The following is a 17,359-nucleotide window of genomic DNA, read 5'->3' as shown; positions in this document are numbered from 1 at the left end:
TTGGTCTTAAAAATCTTGTTTTTCTTAATCTTGACTTACGGCTCAGAGGGGTCAGCGGGGACTCCAGTTCTGGTCACCTTTCCTTAACTGTCACCAATCTCTCCTCATTCTCTGGATCTTTCTCCTCATTGCCCATTCGGGGCCAATAAAAGTCTTCTCTAAGTCCTTCCCTTCCTCTGATTTACTGGGGACTCAATTTGGAGTCTTGTTTATACCAATGCAAATGCTCTATTATTGAGATACACCGGCCTAGTCCTTGGGTCACTGATTTCTTTGCTTGTTTGAGACAGAATATTGCCCATAACTCAGTGGTAAGATCTGTCGCTGGAGACACCATACACTTTGGTAAACACAGAGAAGTCAGCCTGGAGTCAACAGGAAATCATTCTTGTTGGCTAGCTTTCATAGTGCCAGAGGTTGCTATGGAGACCATTGAGGGGGCAGCATACATGTTCTTACCTATTGCTGGACCATGCACTGATACACTCTGAACCTTCTAGACAATAGTTACATGACTTTTATTGGGATAACCAACCAATCTGATTGAATTTGAGACCTACTCCACAGGTCACATGCCCGATACTGAAAACCTGGCCAAAAGTCTATAGCTGGGGAGATCCTAGGTTCTGGAATGGGGCGGGGACTGCTTCTATTGTTTTGGTAAAGGTTTGTGTTGTGAAACTACTTTCTAAATATGTATGTCTACTAATGGACAAGGGGTGCTGTCAGCCTTGGCCAGAGAGGCTTCTTTTTGTAGTGTGCAATAGTTGATACAGAGTCGTAAGTGGTCAAAGCACTGAAAATAAGTGTTGCTGAGGGCTAAGCCCTAATCGGGATGTCTATATCCAGGCTGCCAAGGCTTAGGGAGCACTGCTGGAGGGGGCAGGGAGCACTGCTGGGGGCAGGGAGCACTGCTGGGGGCAGGGAGCACTGATCAGGGGAGCAGGGAGCACTGCTGGAGGGGGCAGGGAGCACTGCTAGGGGGCAGGGAGCACTGCTGGGGGCAGGGAGCACTGCTGGAGGCAGGGAGCACTGCTGGGGGCAGGGAGCACTTGATCAGGGGAGCAGGGAGCACTGCTGGAGGGGGCAGGAATTGCTATGGGATGCAGAGCAGTGCTGTAAACTGTCCTCTAGACTCGACAGCAGCTGTGGAGAGCTAGTCAACTACCGGGGGAGGAGTCCACGAGGTCCCACTCCTAGCTGGGGAGCTGTTTGGAGAGTGTGGTGATGGATGGGTTACCCATATCTCGAGGGGATGACTGCACACCAAATGTGGATCACTGGATAGGAACAGCGCTAGTCGGACTCAGTGAGTTGTTAAAACCATATTCAGGCTAGAGATCGCTAGTTAGATAGTTCAGTGGTTAAGGGCACTTGCTGTTCTTACAGAGGACCTGGATTCAGTTCACATTACACACAGAGCAGCGCCCAACTATGTGTACCTCTAGCACTAGCACATTCTTTTGGCCCCTGTGAGCACCAGGCAAGCATGCAATGCACACACACACACACACACACACACACACACACACACAGACATATATATAAAACAAAGCGCTCATAAACATAAAATAAAAAAATTTAAAACAATAAAAAGTTAAGACAAAAAAAAAGAGGACAGGAAGGAGATAGAGTATTGCTATGTAGCCCAGGCTAACTTAGAACTCATGTGTGGTCTTTCTGCCTCAGCCTCGGGGTGCTGGGATTAAACCCACTACAGTAGCTTGGATCTCTCATTTTTGATTCATTCTTAAGTAGGCCTACATTTTTAAATGATTCCCCAAACTCTTCAAACATGACATGGTTGTTGTAAATTTATTCTGTTTGCTCGTGGTGAACCACAGAAAAGAGTCACTAAATTTCTCTTCTTTGTTCTTTGGGGGCCACAGAAAGCATCTGTTAAGGCTAAACAAAGATTGTGTTGGAGGCGGTATCCTATCTAGGACGTATCAGAGACTAGGCCTTCCCATCACTGAGGCACTCCCAGGGGAAGAGACTTCATTTGTGGCTAAGGAGTTAAATTCTTGCTTGGGCTAAGTTGCCCATTTCTACTTCCTTAAACAGTGCGTGTGTGCTATAGAATGGCCTTCTGTATGACCTTCAGGATACAGAGTCAGGTGGATGGATGGTGATTTCACATTATTGTTCTGGGTTTGAAACTAATTGGGTTAGAAGCTTAAGAATGGGTTGGGGCAGCTCGGTCCTCAGAAAGCACAGTCTGGAAGCTTTGGGATGTTCAGCTTTGAACTTGGATCATTCCATTTGGCTCCCATTCTGGGCTCGGTAGCTAGAACTGAGGAGGAAGGGCAAAACTATATCTCAATCCCATCTCTAGCTCCTTGAAAACTTTCCTTTTATATTTCAAAATTGAGGTAGAACCACAGCTATCAAATATTAATACTTCAGGAGACCACAGGGAAAATCTGCTTGCTTGCTATCCCATGGCCTTCTTCTAGAGAGAGAGAGAGAAAGAGAGAGAGAGAGAGAGAGAGAGAGAGAGAGAAAGAGAATGTGTGTGTGTGTGTGTGTATTAATCCAGCATTATGCAGATGCAGGTAGACATGTAGGAAGAAGGCTTTGAATTTAAGTGGCTGTGTTCAAGCCCTGGTCCAGCCTCTTACTTTTTTCATACCAAAACATTTATGTGAATGCTCTTGGTGCCTATTTTTTCTATATAAATGCTCTTTCCCATATAAATTTCCCTTAGAAAGGGTTGCAGAGATCATGAAGTAAAAATATCCTAAGTTCAAAATGCATCGAATGCTTTAACCTGTACTGCATCTCAGCTTACCAGCATCACACTATAGAGGCTTGGGGGCTCCCTACTTGGTTGCAATCTCGCGGTTGGCTGTGGCAACTTACCATTGCTTAGCACTGAGGGAGAGGATGTTCTTTCTTGTCACTAGATCATCCTAGGTGACCCGAGTCGTGTCAAGTTGACAGAAATGTAACCAGGAGACTTAGGTTGTCAGGCTTAGCAACACGTGTCTTTGCCCAGTGAGTCATCGCTCCAGTCTAGGATTTTCCCACTGGTGACTAAATGAAGTAGCTTAGGCTGTTGTGCCTGGGTTTAGCCTTCTAACCCTGTTAAGTTTGTTTGCCCAATTTGATTCATTGCTCCATTTCTTACCATTCAGTAACGGACTGGTTCTTTGGCTTTTTATGTGATGCTAGCCAGTCTTTTTTTTTTTTTTAAATATCCTTTTATTTTAAAAAAAAGTTTGTGTGTGTGTGTGTTATTATGCTGACACTTAGTTTCTTAGAGCCAAAGAGCCTTAGATTTTATGTACATTGTATTCTAACTCAGAGCAGTAGCCTTCTTCCTAGTCTAGAGAACCCATTTCTCAGGACTGCTGAGCTGGCCAGCTGGTTTGCAGTTGCGGTTGGAGTTTCTTCCAGGGAGGTCAGGCAATCTGTGACCACTTCTGTAAAACCAGAGTCACAGTACTTTTCTTCTTCCAACAAAGAAAAAAAAATAAGGGAACTTAGTGTTTTCCCACAAAGCCAAGATCTTTCTCATAATGCCCGGAATAATGGTTATGGACCTGTTCCAAAATAAGAACAGAAGGTTCTGGAACTTTCAAAGACTCATCAGAATGTGTGTTTGTGGTCTCTGGGTTCTGGCCCTCTCTTGTCTGTGCTGAACCACTGTGCCACTCTCCTTAAACAAACAAACAAACAAACAAGCAAACAGGGGTGTGCTGTGATCATCTGCCCTTCTGCCTTCAAGCCTTTCTCCTTTTGCATTCCTGACTGCTGTACTCGCTGCCAACTCTGCTGCCCAAATCCATATTCCTTCCGGCCTCTGTTTGAGTCTCATCTGGGTGATCCAGTTCTTCAACATCTTCCAAGATATTTTTACAATTAATAAGATTCTGATCTTGCCCTCTCTTTCATGTGACACTTCATCTTCTCTCAGAGATTTGAGGCTCTTAGACAATCTGCTTCAGGCCTTTTCCCTGTGATCCTTTCGTCTCCAATTCTATATAGGTCAATTCTTTTTTGACAGAATGCCTAGGAAATAGAGCAGCCTGCATGGGAACCTAGTTGGTTAGTCAGTCTGGTGAATCTCTACACTTTTCCCAAATATATTCATAGATAGCCACTAATTCTCATCAGCTCAGGGATCAGCAGACACCCAAGGCATCCTCAAAGCACTACCATCTAGCTGGGGGTGGGGAGGAGTGTCAGTTGTGTGGATACATGCTAGCCATATTCCTGTTAGCTCAGAGACCGCAACAATATCAGTAACAATGTTGCTATTGTACCCCCAGTGGATCAGAAGGCACGCATGCTCGACTGTGCCTTGGCATCTTTATCTCCCTGTCTAGAACAGACTTTCTCAAAGGCAGATGTATCTGATTTACTTCCGGGTCTCCAGTTTCAGCCAGCGTCTAGCACATAGGTCTGTTACAGAGATGCAGTAGCCCCACAGGACCCTTTCTTTTCCATGGTTTCAGTCAGGAATGGTAGCTGTAGTCTGAAGACATATGTTGCTTACTTATGGAGCTTTCCATTTAATAAATTTTAAGCTGAGTTGTAAGCTGAAATCATGTGCCTTCCTGCTTCTCCTCAGGCTAGGCATGTACCACTTTTCTTTGTCCAGTGGACTCATCCCATGAGCCATCTCCTCATGAGTCACTTACTAGCTCTGGTGTCAGATTTTCTATCTAGGAACAGAAGTGGTTGGTGCTATCCACTGTCTCAGGGTCCCACTGGGGCTCCTAGACTGCATCTTCTGTGGATAATGGGGGATTAGAATACCTGAGTGTGCTGAGTGAGTGAATGTGCCCAGAGTCACAAGAGCACAGAACGAAGAGGCAATTGAGCGATCAGGAGTAGGTGGCTTTGGGGCAGGTGTGTGTGTGTGTGTGTGTGTGTGTGTGTAAGATGAATGTGCACTGTGAACTGTACTCATGGCATGGAGCATGCTAAACTCTACCACTGAGCCATGCCTCCAGCTTTAGAGTAGATTTTTGAGACTATGAGTTTACAGAATATTCAGGAAAAGGAAGGGTATCCCTAAGAAACTGCCAAGGCAGAGATGTATGTGCTGTGTGGGGTCCAAAATAACCCTCTCACCTGATATGGACTGGCTTGTGAAGGAAGAGGGCAACAAAGCGAGTCAGTAAAATGGATCCCTACCTTGGACCCCACAAGTTGCCACGTGCTCTAGAGATTCACCGAGGATACTGTTGACTGGAAGCGCGTACGGCTCTACGGATCCACCGAGAATGGCAGAGAACGGAAGCTTGTTCCTGTGTATCATTCTCTATTTGCCAAACCCCCAAACATGGCTTCCATTGCTGCTTGCAAACTCGTCAAGTTGAAAACTTTAACGCCTAAGAGTTTCCTAGAGGGGTCTTGTAAAACAAGCTTTTGACTTCTCGAGCTTGGCATGAGGGCCATGACTCTACGTTCCTAACCAGTTCCCAAGTGGCACCATAGAGACCAGCGCGGGGATCGTACTTTAAAAAAAAAAGTTTCTCAGGCGAAAGCCTGTAGCCTGGACTACGCACTTGTAGGCAAAAGGAAATTGCCTTCGTTTGGATTATTTCTAAGTTGACGTCTCCCAGCAGGGTAGGTAATTGAATGCTGTCCAATAAAATCTTCAGTGATAAATGGCACCTGGCAGAAATGCCAAAACCACAGGGCTTCACTTCCAAAAAAAAAAAAAAAAAAAGCCCATCTTTGATTATAGTGTCATCTGTCTGCAAAACACCTCTGAGTTTCTGCTTCCTGGATTCGTATTGGCTCTCAGGGGAGGCTTGTCCCCTTGCAACAGGTGACTGACTACTGGGGCCCCAGTGGACTATGGGAGGGTCTGACATAGCCCCTATCGCCTGGTCCCTGATCTGGCTACTACTGGTCCTTGATCCTGGAAGTCTGAGCTGGCCCAAGGCTCTTTGAAGTCTGAATACTTCAGTGACTCTTAGCCAAATTCTAGGGAGAAGCAGAAGAACGTAGGATTGTTTCTTGCCTCCTCTGACAATTAAATAGAAGCTTTCAGACATAGCATGGGGTCAAGTGGGACAGCAAAGCAGTTTCCTTCAGTTTCTGGGCCTCACAAGGCACCATAGGCAGCATCAAGAAAAAAGGAGGAGGCCGGCTATGTTAAACTAAAAATCTCTGCGAGCGGTCTAGGCTGAAAAGTGTCTGCGGCTGCCTGGTTGGTGGTGCTGCAGACTTGACTGAATGAGTCTGAACTGAGCGAGCAGGATGTCCGAGTGATGCCGGTCTAGCCCCCTGAGCACACACCTGTAAAAGAGGCCTGGGGCCCTAGGGGGATAGGGATGGGCACTGGGGGAGACTCTCCTGAAATTCGGACTCCTGCACTGTGACTCTGTGCAGGGACCATGGGAGCCCTTACAGTACAGTGTCAGAGGCACTGGGGACAGGGTCAGTGCACCATCAGGACTTGTCACTTTCTGTCTTCTCACAGCCCTGCCTTGGAAGCTCCAGTTGGCTTTGGGTCTTGTGCCCCTAGGACTGCTTTCAGAGACCGGGATGGACTTCTAAATACATTCATCCCTCCAGTGGCATCCCTAGGTGGTCCATCACCTCCTGGTTAGCTAATCTCAAGTCTCAGCCAGGCACTGTGCAGAATGCTCAGCTCTTCCCTGTGCAGAAGGCTCCTTCACCACCTGCTCCTAGAATGTATCACCTTCAGGAGTGCCCCTTCTCACTCGGTCATAAACCATGTGGAGTAAGGGGTCCGGGTGGGGAGAGCGGTCGTCCAAAGACCTGGGTTTGAATCCTGTAAATTGGATCCGGTGTTAAGATCAAACTCTGATTCCTCCGTGTGGACAGATAACTGTGCAGAGCTACATAAATTATTGCTGTATAAGAGCCTGCAATACACTTGGCTCTGTTCTCCTCTTTGCTTAGGGCCACTTCTTTCCCAAGTTCTTCTATTTGTGACAACCTGTATTTCCCCCTCTTTTGAAATTACAAGTTTCAAACATACACCAAAGTCAAGGGAAGTGTACCCCAGGCACCACCAATTATCTGGGGCCATCAGCGACGTTACCCACTGGGTGTCAAAAACACAGACACTATCTTTATGATACCCGGCAACATTAGACGTTATTTGTTGATATAATTAATGTCCAGTTTACATTCACTCCCTGCTCCCCTTGTCTCAAAACCTGTTCCTTTCCTGCTGGCTTTGTTTGAATTGGAGTCCCTCAAAGGTCCACGTTCTATTCTCTTGTAACAGTCTCTTAGGTATTTGTATATCAGCCTTCTCTGACAAGTTCTGTTTTCTGTGGAAATGCTAGAGCAGTGAGGAAGTCATTACTTCCCAAAAGCCTCCTGCCCACTTCGCTGAACCCAAAGAGCAAAAGGCAACTCTCTCCTGGGCATGTGTTTACATCTATGTATGTATGTATGTATGTATGTATGTATGTATGCATCTATCTATCTATCTATCTATCTATCTATCATCTATCTATTCTCTCTCTTTCTCCCCGTGTGTATGTATGTGTGTGTGTGTGTGTGTGTGTGTGTGTGAGAGAGAGAGAGAGAGAGAGAGAGAACACAGGTGCCACTCATATGTGTTGAGTTTAGCCCACAACTTGCAGAGATCAGTTCTCTCCTTCTACCAGATGACCAGGTGTGTTCCAGGGGATCCACCTCAGGTCATCAGGCTTGGCAGTGCCTGCAACACCTTCCCCCACTGAATCAAGTCGCTGGCCTTTGGGGTGCACTTAGACAATAAAAAGGACTTCCTTACAGCCCTTTGCTATACATGGATGGCTCCAATAGTCTTTCTTTTATTTTTTACTTTCTTTCTCTCCCTCCTTCCTTCCCTCTCTCTTTCCTCTCCCTCCCTCCCTCCCTTTTCTTGCAAGGGTCTTGCTTTGAAACCTAGGCTAGCTTCAGACTGCTTTGAGTTCATGGCAGTCCCGTTTCTGTCCCCTACTGCTAAGATGGCAGGCATGTGCCACCTCACCTAGACATCTCTAATAATGCTCAAAATAAAAAAAAGAAAATCATTTCAAATGCAGTAGAAAGGCAAGATTAGATTGAGCTCTAAGTTTAGAGGCGAAATTTTCTGGCAACTTAATTTTTTCCAGGAATATCTGTTTTATGCCCTCCCACCTACTTTCTGAAATCCACCAACCACAATATTTACTCCATCCCCTTTTTTTTCTCCCTTTCCCTTACACACCACCCCCCTCTCTTTTTAGCAGCCACATACAAGTCGGCCATATTAGAGAGATGGTAATAAAGCTTCCTTAATGTTGCATATGTCTTTGAAGTACATCCGTGCATTTTCTCTTTTAGCATCTAACCATTCCTCCCTTGTGGTCCTTGGTCCCTCAATCACCGTTTCCCACAGCCCACCCGCCTCACATCACAGTCTCTGAAAATGCACAGGGATGCCTGGCTACCTCGCCCTGCCTTCAGTCTCACGGGGCTCAGTCTCTTTTTCTCTTTGGGTAAGTTAGAACCACATCTGCATGTTCCTAAGGGTCAGAAGTGCAGCTGCAGCGGAAAGAGGAGGGGGCAGGGGGCAGGAGGGATGGAGGAGTGTGAGGCTTCCCTCTGCGTCCTTGGGAAGGGGCGTGCTGGGGATCTGGGACTGCTGGGACTGCCGGATGCTGGGTTTCTTGGTCCCAGAAATGACTAGGGGGTGAATGTTGCTTGGGGATAAAAATGATCAAATTTATCAAGAGGTGTTTTTTCCTGTGGATGTCCCTGAAGTGGACCTATGTGGGGGTGGGGCAGAGCTAGGCTGCTCTGCGGTCTCTTCAGGGATTTTTATTATTATTATTATTATTATTATTATTATATTTCATTTTTCAGCTACTTCCCATGAGAGCTCATAGGAGTTGCTGGTTTATTTTAAAGTCTCTTTTGTGAGCCCCGTTCCCTGGAATCTGGTGGATTTAAAGGAGAGAGCGTTCTCGAGAGTTGGGGGCAGGAAGTTGAGCCTGTCCCACCAATTTGTCGGGATGTGTGTGGGAGGAGGTGGGTACCAGGCTGGAGGATGGATGCTGAGTTGGGAGGAGAGGCATCAGAGTAGCTGCTGATGGAGCAGGCACCCCTGGCGTGGACCAGATGGAATGGATGAGGTCAGGTGGCCAGGATCCAGGAAAAAGGAGCAAACTGTAAGTGGAACCTATGAAGCGTTCCTTTAAAACCAGTCTCAGTGGTCCAGCCCAGCCTCTCGGACCACCCTGTCATACGGTCCCAAAGCCAATTTCGTAGCTGAACACCTAGGACCTCATACTAGGCAGGTACATTAGGAGGCTATTTGTAAGGCTGCTCCCCCACCCCACCTCCCACTCCATAAGGTCTCACTTTGTAGTCTTGGCTGGCCTCGAACTTTCAGTGGTTCTCCTGTCTTTTTCTCTTCCTGGGTGACGGGATTGCAGACAAGTGCCACCATGCTGGGCTCTAAACCTGCCTTGTAGACAGTTTTATTCTTGCTCTTAAAATTCCGTCTTCAGTGCCTGAGGGTCAAGTCTAAGGATCTTAGGTGGGAATATTCCCCATTACAAACTCTCTCAGTATGTCTGTCTCTCTGTTTCTCTTTCTGTCTTTCTGTGTCTGTCTGTCTCTGTCTGTCTGTCTCACCCTCTGTGTCCTTTCTCAGTGTGCTGGGTGGTATATCCCCCCTTCCTCTCATGCTGGGTATTGGGCCTCAGGGATAAACAGAGACGTGAAGCAATCCTGGTAACCTACAAGATAAAGATCTGACATCGTCCGTGTTTTGGAACTGGACGATTTAAGTTTAAAGCTGTGTTTTACTTCATCACCATGCTACCTCCCCTGAGCATTACTTCTCCCTTGGGTGACTGGAGACTGTCTCTTGCTTGGTGAACTTGTGACTTGACACACAGCAGGAACCAACCATGACAGATCTTTCTGAACGGTTCCCATGAGCCCTGGCACGGCATATTTTGTTAAGCCCTCCCTCACAACAGTTACTTGCGGTATATTCTGTGAAAACAGAGGCACAGTGAGGTTAAGTAACTTCTCCAATCAGATCATGTGACTAGCATGAGGGAGCTGAGATTTGAACTCCCCTGTATGTGACACACCACATTCTTTTAATATTGGGTTCTACTGCCCCCGACGTTCAGGACGTGGTACTGCTCTGTTAGTATTAATTGGTGAAGAGTCTCAAGTGCAGGCTAAAAAGAAAGGGGGGGGGGAGAGGGAGTGGATCTGAATAAAAAAAAAAAAAAAAAAAGAAACCAAAGGTGGAAGACAGGCATGGGCCACAGACTCGTGTCAGATGGAGGCTGTCTATGGCAGTGAACGAGGGCCCTGGCAAGAGGACCAGCCGGCCTGGGCTTGAGGGAGATGGTGCCTTGGCTGCAGTGGCCTGCGCATGAGGGCTGCAAGGGGTAACGGGAAGAAGTGCGTGTTTCTACAGGCCTGTGAGAGTGGAGACCTTGAACTTCCGGAAGCTGTGAGAAGGCATGCCGCTGGCAGTCCATTCCCTCAGCAACGGAACTTGGATGCCTGTAGTAGCAGTGGTCACTGGGATGCAGGGACACCACAGATATTAGGAGGGATAGTGTGTTAGAGGCAGGCTACATGGGGATGACTGTAAAGGTGGTAAACAGCTATTCCCACAACAAGCTCCAGGGTGTTTCTCAAGACCATCAGTTCTTCAGCCACTGGCCCAGTCATCAAGGTCTGGGTTATATTTTGGTGGGCTTAGAGAGTAGAGTGTGGGCTTCAGCTCAACCCTACAGATTTGCTGCTAAAGTCAGGACCTAGATTTGGAGGAGAATGCCTCCTCCCTGCCTACCGCTACCCCAGCAACAAAATTTTGTTGAGCATTTACTATGTGCTATATGCCTCTCTAGACTCAGAGGTAGCAAGGAGGAGTTCACGGAGCTTCTGGGGAGACACACAGGTACATAAGCAAGAACACCTCAGCATGGTATATTATAGAAGAATGTTGGGCATGCTAATGCTAGAGGTCACCTTTTGCTAACAGGTGTGTGCCAGGTACTGTGCTGGGCTTTACACATAAAGCATGTCATTTAGTAGTCTCATAAGCCTCAGAGGGGTTAGTGTCCCCTGTATTACAGACGAGGACATTGCAGCACCAGAACCTTAACGAGCCTGCCCGAGATCATATTAAGATCTCTAGAGTCCCAGGCTTGGACATTCTACCACTTGGCCCCTAAGTCATTGGAAAGAATAGGAACCTGGCTAGGAGAGGACCAGACACAAGGGAAGATGGCACCCAAGCTGTGTCCTATGACTATGAGTGGGGTTTGGGGTTTATGTGGAAGAACTCCAGGGAGGAGGGTGAGCAAACCCTCCAACCTAAAGCAAAAGCCTGAACAAGGCCTGGTGGAGGTGAGGGAAGAGGAGACCCGAGCTGTGGAGTCACAAGAGTCCCATGCGGGGGTGGGGGGGTCCAGTCTGGCAGGAGATGAGGCTGGGATGTACAGCTGGGCCCCAGATAGGAGGCCATCTCGGAGCCACACCCAGGTGTCAGAACTCTGCCCTAGAAGCAGTGGTAAGCCACTGGAGTCTTGGAGGTAGGGAACAGGCATACAGCTTGATTCTGGCTGTCCTGGGGAGGAGATCTGGGCAAGAGGATCCGAGTGAGAAGACGGGAGAGCAGGTGGGGTTAGACATCACATTTCCCTAGGAGGCAGGAAGCTATTGGAGAACAATTTCTCCTCCCTCTATCTCCTCTCCTCCCTCCTTTCCTTTTGAAAAATATTTTTTTTTATCAAGAATAAGACAAGTGTATAGATTGCTTTAGGACGGGAAGGAGGGGTAACAAGAACTTACTTCTAGTCTTTCGAAGAGAGTGTTTGGCAGATAAGCCCTGTTTCAGGGTCTCTGCAGGATTGGCCTGGGAGAACAGTGGATGGCCAGGGCCTAAAGAACCCAGCTGTGTCAAATCCTGGGTTGTTGCACCCCGTTATTTTCTTCCTGTGAGTTGGAAATCAGGAGACCTAGACCTCAGACCTGGTACTTAATAGGACTTTGGGAAGGTCGTAGATCCCACGGTGGAGTTTCTTAGGAGACCACTGTCTGCTGGGGATCCTGCTGGAGCCAGGGGCTGGAGCTGCCGTGTACATATTAGGACCCCTTGAACGGACAGTAACACCCCCACCTCAGCCCCATCTGGAGGCAGGCGGCATGGATTCAGGTTCTAGTTTCATTGCATCCTGGCTGTTTATAAAGTTGGGCTGGTCACTTGATTTCTTTGTGTTCCACTTCATCTGAAAGTGACTGGCAGTTGTGTGTCCTCGGCGAGGTAGCCTTGGAATCCGAGGTGGTGAATCCGAGGTGGCGAATCCGAGGTTGCGGTAGCACTGTGGGCAGTTATAATGAAAGGTACATCCCTGGGGCTGGATCCACCTATTTCCAGAAGCACCAAGGATCTGGCTCTCAGCTCTGGCCTTGACCAATGCTTCCCTGAATGTAGTGAGCATCTAAACTGCTGAGAGGTTCAGGCCTCAGCCAGGCACCCCTGAGATTCTCATGAGGTCTGGGGCTGAATCGTGGGCCAGCGGGTGAGAGCCACCTTCTTGTCTTCAGCTTGTCCCTGTTCTCTAACTGTCTCATAGCCCCTCTTTCTTCACAGGTAAAAGGATAGCACTAACTCTACCATGTTAGAGTCTGTGCTAGCTCTGGCCCACTCCCCACTTTCTTCCCTGCGGGACCGGATAGTTGACATCTGTGGCCACTAGAGGGCACACGAATCCCATCTGGCTCCTCTCGCAGAGCTCGTGAAGGGGAACCCGCATTGCACCTTTCTCTGTCCCCTACCATTAGCCTGAAACTGTCTCTGGCTCCCCTGCGACTCTGCCACCTGACAGTTAGCTGGCTCCTTCTAGATGAGATGGAGCGGGAGGGAGATGCAAGCTTATATTCAAGTTCAACTGCTGGGGAGGGACAGGAGGAGGAGGGTGGACTTAACAGAGCCAGCTAGTTTCACAGAGCATTTTTTTTTGTGCGGAGGGGTGGCCCTGGGAAGGTGGACGCCCTTTCGAGGGAGGGGGCTGGAGAGGTTGGAATGCCCAGCATAGAAGGTAAACTGAGGACAAGCCTCCGTCAGTTCTTTTCCTCAGATTTCCCAGCCTCTGCAGTGTGGGGGTGGTGTTAATATTTTCTGTACACCTCCTCGCCTGGCACCGTGCCAGGTACTTTTAGACTCGATATGAAAGTGCAAGAGCTGAGAGCCTTCTTGAAAGGAACCCCATCAGCTTCCCAGCTGGCGTTCCCTCGGGGAGCATTTCAGTGCTCAACTGAAGTCCTTGGTGAGCAGGTGAGACCCATAGGCCCGCCTCCATCCAGGGCTTTGGTGGGGGTTCCCAGGCCAGCAGTCCGGAGAACCTCCTGTCCTTAGGTTATGAGCTCTGCAGGCTCTTAGCAGGGACATATGCTGAGCAGAAGGGTGCCCCGGGAAGGTTTAACTTCTCTGCTTGCAGGCTGCTGCACCTCTGCTTCTGAAGGTGGGGTTAGCAGGTTTGTGGGAAAACCCAGGATCCCTGCAGCCTGGCTCCTTAACTAGATCTGGGGTAAATCCCGTCCGGAGGTACCCTCAGGCCTCGAGACCTCCCCATCTCACCTCTTAGGTCTTTCCGTCCCCAAAGCAGAACTTTAGGAGAATGCAGTTAATAACAGCTGTCCTTAGCTGACCACTCAGCATTTGCTTCAGTCACTGTGACCACCTGGTGACAGTGGCGTGAACTAGGGTTTCTGGAGGAGGAGGCTAAGGCAGGGGGAGGTGGAGGACCTGCTCATAGTTGGCTGGGGCTACAGCTGGGACGGAACGTAAGTGGAATGGGGGGGGGCATGTTTCTGCCCACATCTGTAGCTGTAATCTTCACTCAGCTGGCACTCCAGCGACCACACCCCACCCTCAAATCCCCAAAATCATCCCAACTCCCATGCTCTGCCCCCTGGCCTGGTCCTTGCTCAACTCTGACCTCAGGTCTTACCATGCCCTGTCTTGTTCTTTCTCAGATGTGTGAAGGCCAATCTAGCCATAGGAACGTGGCCCTTGATATTCTGAAATGGCTCACTCCTTGAGTTAGATGCTGCCTTAATGTCATTCTCCAGAGCCTTGTTCCCTGGTCACCCTTAGACTCCCCTTTGCCATACTTTGTCTTTATAGCTCATGTCATGTAACACCCCAGATAGCCATGTTCTTATTTTTGTTGTTGTCCCTTTATGTCCCCTCACCAGAATACAAGCCCCACAACACAGGGACTATGCCTCATATTAGTGACAACTCCCAGGACGTAGGACTAACAGCAACCTGGCACACATAGATAATTTATGTGTATTAAGTAGGGTGAACGAATGAGGGCTGGGGGTGTGGTTCTGTTGGTAGAGTGTCTGCCTACTACCCTTGAGGTCTTGCACTTGATTCCCAGTAGTGAATAAACTGGGCAGGGGCGGGGCATCTTTGTAATCCCAGCCTGTAATCAGGCTGCTCCTGACATCTCCTCCCTTCTCTAAGTGGAGGTAGGCAGGTCAAGAACTTCACGGTCATCCTTAGCTACATAGCTAATTTCAAGATAGCCTAGACTACCAGAGGAGGCCAGCCAGATGCCGCCACTCCCAACACTCCAAGGCCAAATGTTGTAAAAACAAAACGGAACCAACCAAACAAACAAACAAATAAAAAACACGCCCTGTATCACAAAATAATGAAAATGAATTTATGAATGACACTGTCACTGCCAGAGTTTTGACACGAGCCCTCACTCTACCCCTGAACTACGCCCCATGCCCTGTCGATACTAAGCTAATTTTTTAGAATGAAGTTTTAAGAGTCTTGGCAGATGATCTTGGAATTAAAGTCTGGGCTAGTCTGAGATAGCCCTGAGTATATCTGTGGAGTATTTTCACACTGCGACAGTGCATGTCTCTGGAACAGCTGGGCCCTGGGCAGCTCACCTGTCTTTCCTCAGGTCTACTCTGAGTGGAGCACCCTGGGGACACTTTTCTCAGTTGCAGCACCAGGCCCTGACCTACACCTGGCGCCTCATCCAGTACTTCAGAGGGATTTCTGTCCCCACCCTGCCACCTGCCAACCTGAACCATCTTCTCGCCATAGCGTTTCCAGGTCAACATTTCCCAAAGGGGAGACCATCCATGTAGGCTGAGCAGCGAGTCCTCAGAATGAACCTCTTCTTATGGAATGCCTCTTCCTCCCTGTCTGTCCTCTTTCTTGTCTGTGCGAGCCTGGGGACAATCAGTGGCTTGTGCTGGGCCAAGAGAGAGCGAGGCCTTCCTAGGCTCACCAAGCTTTAGCTGCCTGCCCTATGGGTACACTGATGCTTCCCCTGGAGGGGCTTTGGCACAGCAAAAATAATCTGAAGTGGATGGAGAAGAAGGGGAAACTGAGGCAAGCCCGGTGACACCTCTGGCAGGGAAGTGGCATTGGGGTAGGTAGAGGCAAGTAGAGGGTCTGCCCAGAGTGGACTTAGAACAACCTGAGTCCATTTGGCTGTTCATGGCCTGGTAGACAAATTGACAACGCTGTTCCATACCTGTTCTGTTCCCCTTCCCCTTCTAAGGACCACATCTGGTGTCCCTCGTGTGCTTTGGCTTCCTAACAGCTGTAAGGAGCCCAGCCCATGGCCCCTTAACTCCTCTCTGCCTCTCTCTATCTGGTCCCCGTTGGCTATAGAAGGGTTGCAACCCTCCGTCAAGCCTCTTCATCAGGTTGTGGTTCTCTCTGCAGTGCCCCCAGGGCGGAGTATGGAAGTCACAGCCCCTACCACTCTTAGTGTCCTCAATGGGTCTGACACCCGCCTGCCCTGTACCTTCAACTCCTGCTACACCGTGAACCACAAGCAGTTCTCTCTAAACTGGACTTACCAGGAGTGTAGCAACTGCTCAGAGGAGATGGTAAGTCGCGGTGGAGGAGGGAAGGAAGCAAGAGCCCCAAAGCGTGAAGCCCATCATTCGCATCCCTAGCCCCAAGAAGAGTCTGGGTGGGCTGTCTGATCCAGAGGGCATGATGTCACCACAACTGGATGGCCCTTCCAGGACTAACTCCCTTCCTTCCCGTGTTCAAAAAGAAGATGCACGGGAAGAGGGTGTGTCCCCACGATCCTCATAGCCCCCTGCTCACTCATTGCTTATACTAATCCACCCCTCCCCTCCCAGTTCCTCCAGTTCCGGATGAAGATCATTAACCTGAAGCTGGAGCGGTTTGGAGACCGGGTAGAGTTCTCGGGGAACCCCAGTAAATACGACGTGTCAGTGACTCTAAAGAGCGTACAGCTAGAAGACGAAGGCATTTACAACTGCTACATCACCAACCCTCCGGACCGCCATCGTGGCCACGGCAAGATCTACCTGCAGGTCCTTCTGGAAGGTAAGAGTGACAGGGCAGTTGTGAGACACTGATCCTTCTCCACAGCTTAGCACGGGGCACTTCAAGGAGGCTGTGACTCCCATCTTCTTATCTTCGGGTGCTTGCACTGGTGGAAGACATCCACAACCCTGTTAAGGGAACAAGTCAACCACGAGTAAAACCTTAATCGTGCCCATTGTATGGATGAGATTCAAGAGCATACCTTTCTTAAGATCTCACAATTCCTAACTTCTAGAATTAGATTGAGTCTGATCTTAATGCCCATGATTTAAAATACTCAAATCTGGGGGTGGAGGGGCTTTTTGAAGAGATGGGGGTTGGGGGAGGAGGCAGTGGTCTAGGTTGCTTTGACTTTCACTAATCCCCATTCCATGGAGAATAGTCAAATAATATCCCCTCCTATTTTGGGGAGCACGGGTGCGAGAGGGAATTTCCTTCCCAGCTCTATGATTCTGCTTCCTCTCCCGCAGTGCCCCCGGAGCGGGACTCCACGGTGGCTGTTATTGTGGGTGCCTCAGTGGGAGGGTTCCTGGCTGTTGTCATCTTGGTGCTGATGGTGGTCAAATGTGTGAGGAGGAAAAAAGAGCAGAAGCTGAGCACGGACGACCTGAAGACGGAAGAGGAAGGCAAGACGGATGGCGAGGGCAACGCGGAAGACGGCGCCAAGTAACCGGAAGCCCGCCCTGAAGCCCCTCCCTGTGCCTGTCTCCTCTCACTCTCTGCCCTGTACAGTGTGACCCTGCCTGCTCTCTCTTGGTGTGCTTCTCTCGAATAGGACCCCAGGATCGACCTGGGGGCCTCACTTCCCATGTCCCCACCCCCATACCAAGGGTGATCTCCCTCCCTTTCATCTGAAAACTGCCTTGGTATCTGAGATGTGCGAGTCCCAGGGAAAACAGAGAAGGGCTCTAGCCTGTCAGCCTTTGAGGAGGAAAGACATGTGTGTGGTCCCAAAGACAAGATGGGGGAGGGAGGGCAGTGGGAGAAGAGGTCGGCTGCCCATCCTGTCTAGGATTTGGTCTGCTGGTG

At 49.1% G+C, this 17,359-nt stretch overlaps 1 protein-coding gene across 1 annotated transcript; it reads left to right on the top strand.

The window, feature by feature from the left end:
- Nucleotides 1-8,221: 8,221 nt before the first annotated feature.
- Scn2b (sodium voltage-gated channel beta subunit 2) lies at nucleotides 8,222-17,132 on the top strand. The gene is made up of 4 exons (XM_028783869.1): nucleotides 8,222-8,444; nucleotides 15,692-15,858; nucleotides 16,120-16,330; nucleotides 16,801-17,132. Exons 1-4 carry the CDS (start codon nucleotides 8,375-8,377, stop codon nucleotides 16,998-17,000), a joined length of 648 nt encoding a protein of 215 aa, XP_028639702.1. The 5' UTR covers nucleotides 8,222-8,374; the 3' UTR covers nucleotides 17,001-17,132.
- The last annotated feature ends 227 nt before the right edge of the window (nucleotides 17,133-17,359 follow it).

The sequence above is a fragment of the Grammomys surdaster genome, unplaced genomic scaffold (assembly GCF_004785775.1).
Source record: "Grammomys surdaster isolate TR1022 unplaced genomic scaffold, NIH_TR_1.0 1164, whole genome shotgun sequence".
Classification (NCBI taxonomy): domain Eukaryota; kingdom Metazoa; phylum Chordata; class Mammalia; order Rodentia; family Muridae; genus Grammomys; species Grammomys surdaster.
The sequence above is the reverse complement of the archived record's forward strand: the minus strand, read 5'-3'. Positions and strand labels throughout refer to the sequence as shown.

Bases quoted from the DNA above. Each gene is read 5' to 3' on its own strand.
- Scn2b (XM_028783869.1), top strand. From the start codon at position 8,375: ATGCACAGGGATGCCTGGCTACCTCGCCCTGCCTTCAGTCTCACGGGG. The intron at 8,445-15,691 runs GTAAGTTAGAAC...TTCTCTCTGCAG, and splicing joins CAGTCTCTTTTTCTCTTTGG to TGCCCCCAGGGCGGAGTATG. The intron at 15,859-16,119 runs GTAAGTCGCGGT...CTCCCCTCCCAG, and splicing joins GCAACTGCTCAGAGGAGATG to TTCCTCCAGTTCCGGATGAA.